This window comes from Oryza brachyantha, chromosome 1, assembly GCF_000231095.2.
Source record: "Oryza brachyantha chromosome 1, ObraRS2, whole genome shotgun sequence".
NCBI lineage: Eukaryota > Viridiplantae > Streptophyta > Magnoliopsida > Poales > Poaceae > Oryza > Oryza brachyantha.
Window position 1 is genome coordinate 19,859,356 of NC_023163.2, and position 10,388 is coordinate 19,869,743.

Here is a 10,388-nt window from a genome sequence, read left to right on the forward strand (position 1 = left end):
GGATTTATTGATATCTATATGAATTTTTTAGATACGTACTTGCTTAGCATTGAGAGAAGAGGTACAGGATTTAGCAGGACTTGCTTTGCTTTGCATTGTCAGTGTTATGTTGCAGTACCAGCAGCACTGCAGAAGGCAGCTAAACTGCGGCATTGAATTGGCAAACTCCGCCCTACCCGGATTAATATCAGTAACAAATCCTTGGGTGTCGATTGTCCAGCCAGCAGCCAGCAACCTTAGTGTTCATTTTTATTGTGAAGCGAAACGTTGAAAACACAGAGCTTAGCAGACCAAAAAAAGACATCTCCAGACAACCTGATGAAACTATAAATAGGTCATACAATCATGCAAAAATATCAAACAAGAATCTTGGGACGACTAGCTTACAAAGGCAATCACAGATAACCCCAATCTTATGCACACTGCAAATCTAGGCTTCAGGGGTTTGTGACACGAGCAAAGAACAACACAAATATGTTCAGCAGTTCCAGCTGCCAACAAAGAATAAAGGCCAATCTGTTTGACTGCTTCCATGAGTATTTGAGAACTTTATATGATACATGAGGAGAAAAAAAAATCTGGCAATGGTTCCCTCTCTGCGGCAGTTCAAAGCTACTAGAATATACACAAGCTTTACATCTACACACATTACCTTTTTGGTAACCAAAATTAGAAACAAAATGGAAGACGAGGGCGGTTATAATTGCGAATGTAGCGGACCAGATCATCACTGTTGTTCTTGTGGTAAATAATCGCATCACTCAATTGCTTGATAGCTTCTCTTTTCTCTTGCACCCTAGCTGATAACTCTTCTTCTTTGTCATCAATTGTCTTCTCAAGCTGAGCCATCTTTTCATTCGCCTCCGAAGCACTTCTCACCATCTCTGACAAAACATTTTCTTTCTCTCTCAACTTAGTACACAGCTCATCATTCTCCTTGACCAATTCTTTCTGTTCAGCAAGATGGTGATGTAACCTGTTCCTTAAGAGCTCGAGCTCTTCAGTGCATGCAAATGAACGGGCAGAGAATTTGGAAAAACTGTTATTGAAATGTGATTCTAGCTCATCCAAGTGATCAACTAGTGTGGAGATTCCGGACTCGGCATTTCCTTTCATTTGTACAAGAGTTTGTTCCAGCAAGCTGTTCTGTCCACAAAAATTCTGTATTTTCTGTTCAAGACACTGGATCTCTCTATGTGATGTTTGCACTGTCATCACATAGCTGTCTTCTTTGCTTTTGCTCTCTGCCTCGGTAACTCTAAGCTTCTGCTTGGCTAGCTGGAGCTGAGCTTCAAGTTCTTGGACATGATTTTGTAGTTTTCTGGTTTCTTTATTTGCATATACATTGTCCTCCTCTAAATGACGATGTTTCTCTAGAATTTCTTTGTATTTGTCCTCCAGTTTATCTATCTGCTCAATGTGATTCCTCCTAAGTACCTCAAGGTGCGACGCCCTTGTGGACACCTCTCCATATGCATATTGGAGGCTCTGGCAGCTGCCAACAATTCCTCTGAGGCTCTGTTGGAGGCAAGCAATTGCTATCTCACGATCTGTAACCTTTTGCTTTACTTGATCTTCGAAATCTTTCATAAACGATAATTTTTCCATGCATGCTTCAGTAATAATTTTCATATTCTCCTCCACTTTGATCTTCTGAGAAGATAATAGATCAATTGTTTTCACCAGATCTTTTGTATTAGCGCTCATTTCATTAATTTTACTGGCAGTTTCAGCTTGAACAGTCTTGAGCTCCTCATTTAAGTTTGACACTTTCAATATTGCTTCCTCCAACTGCTTATTCAGGCTGGAATTGTTTTCCATCTGAATTGAAAGTTCCTCCTTCAGCTGCACCATCTCACTTTCAAGCTTCTTGATAGAATCTTCTGACTTCTCTAGTTGTGTTAGTGTGGCATCCTTCTCTTCATGTGCCATCGTAACCTCCTCCTGCAACTCAATCTTGATTACTTCAAACTGCTCGGTCAAGGTATGATTGTTCTTCTTCAAGTCATCATTAGCTTGCTGTAGGCTTGAAAGGCTCTCTGTTTGCTTTCCTATCACAGTCTCGAAGTTTCTCACAGAAGCCAGAGACTGCTGCAACTCTATTTGAGCTGTGTCTTTCTCAGCACGTAATGCTGCAATATCAGCATGAAGACTAGTCCTTGTCTCCTCCAATTGCTGGTTCAACCTATCATTGTTATCCTTCATATCTTCATTAGATAGATGCAAGATTGAAATTTCCTCTCTTCCTTGCTCTAACTCCATTCTAAGATTCTTGATTGAAACCTCAGACTGCTGCAAGTCTGAAAGTGCTTTGTTCTTCTGTTCTTGTAGTTCTAAAATTTCAGCATGAGAACTAACCTTGTTGTCTTCAAGTTCCTTCTCCAGGTTAGCGATACTCTTGTGCAGATCTTCACTGGCGAGCTGCAGGATAGAATTATGTTCTCTCTGCTTTTCTAACTCCTCTCCAAGGGTCTTAATTGAGGTGTTTGACTGCTGCAAATTATCGAGCACTTTTTCCTTCTCTCCTTGTAGCGCAATGATCTCATCCTGCAGCGTACTTCTAGCCTCCTCCAACTGCCTCTCCAAGCTAGAACTTTTCTCTAGTAATTCTTCATTAGCTTTCTGTAGAGCTAAAACTTGGTTCTGTTTCTGTTCAAGCTCACTTTCCAGATTCTTAAGACAAGCATCCAGCTCTTGTACCTGTAGGAGTGCTGCATTTTTTTCCTCTTGGAGTACTGTAACCTCGTTGTACATATTGCTCTTTGCTGCTTCAAGGTTTTCAATGGCTTCCTGAAGATTTATAATTTGTTGGTTTTGCTCTTCTAACTTATTACCAAGCTCAACAGTAGAAGCAACAGCTACATCCTTTTGTCCTTGCACCGTTGCAAGCTCATTTTGTAAATTGGAATTCACTGACTCCAGGTCTTCATTATTCTTCTGCATAACTGAAATCCGCTCAAGTTCCTGTTCCAACTCATTACCAAGATTCTTAAAAGAAGCTTCTAGCTGCTGTAACTTTGATGCCAGAGCAATTTTCTCTTCTTGTATTGCTGCAATTTCATCGTTCAAAGCACCATTTGTTGATTCTAGTTCCTTGAGACTTGACTGTGCCTTATCCAACTCATGTAGACACTTGGAATGTTCTGATACTAATCTTTCTTTTTCTTCTCCTGCAGCTCCACGTTCTATGTTCATATTGTTCATTAGTTCCTCTTTCTCTGCGATCAAACCATTTATATTCACCCCTAAAAGTTGAAGTTTGCTCTCAAGTAAATGTTTTTCTTCAGTCAATGTGTTGTTTTCAGCTTTTGTTTCCGCGATAGTTGCCTTCAGTTGAGAACATTCAGTATCTAAATTCTTCTCACAAACTTTCAGGTTATCATTCTCCCTAGAGAGCATCAACTTCTCATTCTTCATCATCTCAATTTCTGATAACAAGGTCTGCACTTCTTTCTCAGTTAGCTGGGCCTTCTCGAGTTGGGATGACAAGAAGGTACATTTCTCCATTGTATCTTGCAGCTGATTGCTCAAATCTACCCTCTTGTTCTCCAGATCTACTACTGAAATCTTCAGGCCATCTCTCTCCTTTTCAACAACTTGTTTCTCAACAGACAATGTCCTGATCTCATTCTCCATCAGTGCTATTGTTTTGTGTGATTCTCCTGTCTCCCTCTCTGCAGTATCGACCAATAGTTTTAAATTTTCATTCTCAGATGACAAATTTGCGAAATCTGAGCTTAACTCTAGCCTTGTAGCTTCTTTATCCTTGATTGCTCTATCCAGCAGTTCCTTCAGATCAGATATTTCCTTTGCTTGTTCTTCTGTGTTTTTCTTCAGCTTCTGAATTTCTACTTCCAGACTTTGTTCTTTGCCTTGGGGATCTTCAACAAGCTTCTGTTTCCAGCCATTTTCTTCACTAACTGCATCATTGTGTGATCCGTCTTCCTCGTCGTCTGAATCAGATGAATCCGAATCACTGGAACTGTGCCCAACATTTTCTAGTTTACCAATTAACTGCTTGTAGTGCTTGTGAAGATACTCATATTCTTCATGGAAGCCCTTTACAAGGGAGGAAAGTTTCGATTTCTTGAAGGCATTTCCAGAATCATCTGAGGGTTCGTTCTCAGCTGATTCGTTATCCTCGCCTATCATCCGTAGAATGTTTTCTACATTATCATCGACATCTGGGGGAAAACCAAAACAGAGACTCTTTTCAGACTGGCTATGAGAGGTTATTGATTACAGTAAAAAAACGGAGTTATTCTTGAAGAACAAAATATAGCATTTCTCATCAGGACCACTGAGCGAATGCAAAAAATACATGAACTTTATGAGTGTGCTACTGATGTTTGAACTATACTAGTAGGATCACCCAAACGGAATGACAAAATATTAACAACAGACCAACAGAAATATTCTAATTACAAGAATAACTTGGTACACAAACAAAATGCAAAATGTGAGCCAAGCAAATATATCTAATAGACTAACAATTGATTTGAATTAAATACTAGTCAAGAGGATACCCTTTTTGTTCTCCAGAATATGTTTGGACTTCCTAAGTTTGTGTTTCTTCGTCATGTCGAACCACTGCAGATTCTTGTATTTGTTTGCAGAGAAGATGATCTAGTCAAAATTGATCATGGTTGGGATGATATGATTCTCTAGCTTCTAGCTCCAGATTATACTTTTACTCGTGAACAAGATACGTCTCTGAGTGAACTGTGTAAACAACATAAGAATATAATTATTAATTGGTCCCTGATCGTCTCATCCCAGAGAAGACCTCACCTAGAACAGCAAAAGAAAACTCTGGCAAGAAATCATTCGATTGTGTCATGTTTAAAGATTATTCGAAAAACATTGAAGCCCATTAGCAAAATTACAGAAATATAGAATTGCTTTTCCAACTTCAATTAAACGGGCCCAAAAGTGTACATTCTCTTAGGTTTGAGGTTTTTTCTTTTTTCTGCCGGGCCGGCCAAAAACCGACCAAGGAATTAAGATTAGACAGAAAAGAGTATAAGAATGTAAGTAGGTGAAATATCGAAATAATAAGGTTTTCTGATGATGGATGTGTAAGGTATATGTTTGGAAGATTAGAAAGAACATATCTGGGATGTTATTTGCAGACATTAAAATTTGCTATAAATTTGTTAGCTTTGCACTTGAACTATTTAAGTAGCATATCAAACATGAGCTCACTGAACCATAATATATGATGTGTAAGGTATATGCGTGAATCATATCCATACAGCAGTACAAAATGTTTTAAGTAGCATATCAAACATGAGCTCACTGAATCATAAAAAAGGGATGATCTAAGAAGATTAAGGCAATCTTTCAGCCTGTATCGATACTTCTCAAGCTGGCAGGGTTTCAGCCAGACGATCGGTCCACATGGACCTGCAAATTGTCGACACGTGGAGAAAAAACGGATGCTGCAGCTAGCTACGCAGCCTACGCTGAAAGGCCTTATCGTTTTGGTAACTGCACGTAATCATATGCCAAAAGTAAAATTTTAGAGTTGATTTTAGAATTTTTATTATTATTATTTATTTTATAGTATTTATTTTAAGAACGATAAGAAAACATGTGTAAAAGCTCATGCTCTCTTTCTCCTAAGAGTTCCAAACGATGGTCAATAAATTAACTGAGAAATCTAGATCTTTCTGGTGATTTCGACAATGCTAGAACAAACATAACAGTCCCAAAAATTGCAAAAGAAATAGATAGGAAGAACTAGGAAGAGTATAATAAAATAGAAAATAAATGATGACATGTTGAATTATATAGCGGTTAAAAAAATAAAAAAGGCACCATGACTTTCTTTAAAAAAAAATCAACGATTCAAGGCCATCTAAGAGCCCAGAGACTTCTAGCTCTCTAATTAAACCAGAGCTCAAAGAAATAAACATAGAACACTTCTTAAAACCTAAATGTAATCTTTTAGCTTATAGGAATTTAAATTTTCAACATTAAGTTTAAACTTGAGTTTGAGGTTTTCATCGTAATTTATTTATTACCCTTGACTTTTAGATAAATATAAATACGTATATAAAAGTTTTATTCATAAGTTATTATTTGCTTGTAAATACGTTGTTTAGTTTTTTTCTCAAAAAAGTGAGACCCCCCCCCCCCCCCCAAGATGGCTCCATAACGATGCCATAACAGACCTGACCAATCATCTGTGCTAAAATTTAAAAATTCTATTCTAAAAAACTATCCAACAAAAATTTCAAACTTACGAAAGTTATACACGCTTTTAAAAAAAATCATGCATCCTTTTTTAAATAACGTTTTCACCAGCATAGCAATGCAAATAAACTGTAGGTAACCCAATAAGCCTAACAGTTATAGCATATTAATACTATACTTCAATTCTCAAACTTTGACAACATCAAATTAAAGAGTCTATTAAATGTTTATTTTCAAATAAATTAATATTATATGAATTTTAGAATTAAATCAGAAATACCTGCAAATTTCTTCTGTAAAGAAGCTTTCCACAGGATGCACGCGGTATAAATTATGAAGCGTGCCAAATGGCACGCAGATTTTTCTAGTTTTTTATTTAGAAAAGAACATTCACCGGCAGATCCTATATACACCCATATCTTTTGGTTTTTCTTATACTTATAAGCCAAAATTTAAATTTTTAAACTTAGATTTAAATTTGATTTTAAGGTTTTTCATCACGGTTTACTTTTCAGCCTTAGCTTTTAAATCACTATGAGCACGTATATAAAAAATTTTATTTGTATTTTTTTCATTTGCAAATATGTCATCTTGCTTTTTTTTTCTCGAGAAAGCGAAAAGATAACACCAATAGCGGTACTACTATATAAACATAATATAATTCCGATTCTCTACTGTAGGTCTGTAAGCAGAGGACAGAGTTGAGCTTAAGCTACTCATATATAGGTAGATAAAGTGAAAAATTCTTCCTCGAGGTTTCATCTAACGGATTAATTTTGTTTCTTTTCGCTATTGTTGTGAGGATGGCAGGTCCCACGTAAAGAAATACAGTAGAAATAAAAGTTGCAGAACTATTCAAGAACAGTGAGCTGACATGTGCCAACCACACTGCAAACACCATAGCTCAATAATATCAAGGAAGAAACCTAAAAGAATCAAAAAGGAAAAAAAAAAGGATCCATGGTCAGAGGGCAAACAGACATGAAGACAGCACCCTCCTCCAATCGGTACCATCCGTGTACTACCACTTGATGCATCAAGAACACCCATAATCACAAGGAACCATTACCCAACCAGTAGTACTACACACACTAGTACTGTCCAAGAACTGATGAAGAAAGCAAGAAGGGAAAAGGACAAATCAAGAGACGTACCAAAACGAAATGCCTCCTCTTCTCCGTCCACAACCACTTCCTGAACCTTGAATCTGACCTAAGATCTGAGAAGAAGAAGAAGAAATTCCAAGAGTGATCAAGAAACGGGCATGACTGCAACCGAGCAGGGAAATCAAACCGAAGAAGCAGAAGATGCAGAAACCGAACCTGACAAAGCCAAGCCAAGAGGAGAGTTACCTGCCTGAAGGATGAAGAACCGCTCGCCTATCTCGACGAAGCAAAACAAAAGGCTGAAGATTACGGCGGCGGCGGCGGCGGCGGCACGCTGATCGCTGCCCTACTCTAGTGCGTAGACTCTAATGTGTGGGCAGAGTTGGAAACATATCCAGAGAGAGGCTATTAACAAGTGAACAACAATTTGTCCTTTTGAGCATCCGGCCAGTTGCAGCGTCGACCTGAAAGGGCCCCTCGTGGCCGCACCTTATTACGCGGGAATGCCACTGAGCAGTTCACATTCACACACAGTGCTCCGCCATTCTCAAACGCACGGGGACGGTCACCGCCATGCGGGGCCCGGGAGCTGTGTGGTTCTGAGCTGGCGCAGCGTGGGAGCTGACGTGGCGTCTTCCAGCTTCGGGTTCCCGCCTTCATGGCGGGAAGAGCGGTCTCGAGTCGGGGATCCTCTGCGTCAAGGGGGTTGCATGCGATTTCTTTCTTATTAATCAGATGCTCTACTCCTAGATGAGAATGCAATCCTGTGGCTGCTATCTGTGTGGTGGTATCACAATGTGGAGTATCGTATTTACACGTCAAACTACGTAATGAAACCCGTTGTTGTTTGCGACGCAGAAGATCGTTGCTGGGAGAAGTGGGGTGTGGTGGGGGCTGACGAGGACAGCACGCCATGATGGCATCCTACTTGCTTGAATTTAACTGGCGCCCTGCGTTTTTTTTTTTTTGTTCCTGTTGTCTTGTCTCCTCCCCGAGGAATCCTTTTTCTTGTGGATTCGAATTCCGCGGCATCAAATAGTAGAAAACAAATACTAAAGGGGAATTTCACGCGTCCATTAATCCGTACAAACACTTGTAATTTATATATATATATATATATATAGATATATATATATAAGTATAGTCTTTGTAAATATAACTTTTAAGATAATTTTTTCAATTAGTTACTTTATATGGTAAATTTGTTTCTATGTGTAAATCTTCTATATAAAAATTTTCTATACATAAAGATAATTTTTTATACATATAAATACAAAATATAAAATAGTTTGTATATATAATTGTTCTAGACATATAGATATATTCGCTTGGATTAATGGACACGCGGAGTCGCGGACGTTCGTCGATTAGACATACCAGTAGGAAATTCGTTGCAGATTAGTCGACCGATGCGGTTACGAAATGGTCTGTGTATAGATTACTCGTCGCTTTAGCTGAAGATCAGTTTAATGAAATCTCTCGTGTGAGCCTGCAACGAAGGCGCCAACAGAGAATGGGAAATTCTGTAACCGTGTCGGCAACGAAACTGATCGCTGACGTAGACGAATGATATAGTAATCTTTTGCAATGCTACTGCGTATTTCTAATTACTACTGTAGTAGTATTTGGTTGGTTCCGTCATCCACCACTGAGATCATGGTTTCTCTTTCTCACGTCGAGTAACTTTCGTCTTTCTAAGCTGAGCAATCAGATCATCCTACTGTAAACATGCCGGGCAAATTCGTTCTTCCATCTCTAAAATTATACTATGCAGTTCATTTTTGCTTTTGACTAACCGGCTCCAGCGCCTATCTTAAGCTCTGAACGCGGCTCGTTTAGAACCGCAGATGAACAGACTCCAGGTTCTCATGTTTTTCTTTTGATCAGGCTACTTCAGAGTTCCTCCTCAAGCTGAAAAACCTGCAACTTGGCATCAGAACAGATTCTTTGGACGGTGGAAGAACTGCGAATTCGGCGCAGATCCGATCCGATCCGATCCAATCCAAGTCCAGTCCAGATCATCCTCACAGTCGCCCATGATAGAACAGAACGAGCAACTGACCTGTAGCTGAGCTTGAGCCTCAGATTCTTTTTTCTGAAAGGCTTCAACTTCAAGAGCCAGATTATTGGCGCGTAATCGCGGGTGCACCATGTGGCCATGGCCTGTGGGGATCCATCGCTCTCTGGACGGCAGTGCAAGAGAGGACAAGACCCTGAGCATTGTTAACTGTGCCTACCAATGTGATACCACAGTACTGTGTTGCATATACGAGATGCATGTGCACATGCACTGGGTATTACATGGGCATGGATTTATTAGCTGTTTTATCTTTATTTTTTGTGTGTTTAGCTCTGACGTACTCGATCCCTAAAGAGAAAGGTGACAGATTATGCTGTTGGTTGGTTGTTCATACATCTCACAGTTCTCCCAGGGGAGAAGAGTGGAAAACGTGAAGGATCAACTGAATATAAGGGGTATCATTTGGTAACAAATTAAACTGAATCTGAATTGATCAGAGTATATGCATGTGCCCTGTTGTGATTGCCAGAGATTCCTACTCCAGGCTGTTGTAGTACGTGTGATCGATCCAAAAAGTTCAGAGTTTGGCTATGAGAGCAGTAGTCGTAGCAACGTAGCACAGGTTCATAGGACCCAAGTCCGGCTTTGCTTGAGATATTTTTTTGTCCTTCTCTTTTTTGCATATGAGGTAGACTCGTGAAAAGGCCCAGAATGTGACTGGGAGGAAATTAGGAAATTCTCAACATTTTGGAGTGGTTGTACTTGCCTCTGCTCTCATTGGTCCAATGCCTGCAGGATCATACTCCTACATACAATGGGTGAAGTTTGGTTTCTTCAATTTGCAGTTATTATCCTCTCACTGTCACTCTGACCTCTAAGCACTACTAGCAGGGAGCTAAAGTTCAAAAGCTTCTGGTGATATCTGAATGTCGCATTCTTGAGCAGACGTACGTCCTCGAATTTTCAGTTGGAATGTGTTGAGGTCAATGAGCTCGTATGGGCTTATTATTAACCTGTTACTGGACCTCACTGGATCACTGCCCTCTGGCTCGGCCGAAACAATG

General features: G+C 39.5%; 1 protein-coding gene across 2 annotated transcripts; it reads right to left on the reverse strand.

Annotated features, from left to right (window-relative positions):
• Window positions 1-448: 448 nt before the first annotated feature.
• On the reverse strand, window positions 449-7,641 carry LOC102721045 (COP1-interactive protein 1-like). 2 transcript variants are annotated; one of them, XM_006664914.3, is made up of 4 exons: window positions 7,551-7,641; window positions 7,353-7,417; window positions 4,527-4,722; window positions 449-4,184 (listed from the first exon to the last, which is right to left on the reverse strand). In XM_006664914.3, the coding sequence occupies exons 3-4, from the start codon at window positions 4,579-4,581 to the stop codon at window positions 670-672; spliced, it is 3,570 nt and encodes a 1,189-aa protein (XP_006664977.1). In that variant the 5' UTR covers window positions 4,582-4,722; window positions 7,353-7,417; window positions 7,551-7,641; the 3' UTR covers window positions 449-669. The 2 variants fall into 2 exon arrangements, with proteins under 2 accessions (XP_006664977.1, XP_015698979.1); XM_015843493.2 differs by lacking the exon at window positions 7,551-7,641 and adding an exon at window positions 7,521-7,538.
• Between the last annotated feature and the right edge of the window lie 2,747 nt (window positions 7,642-10,388).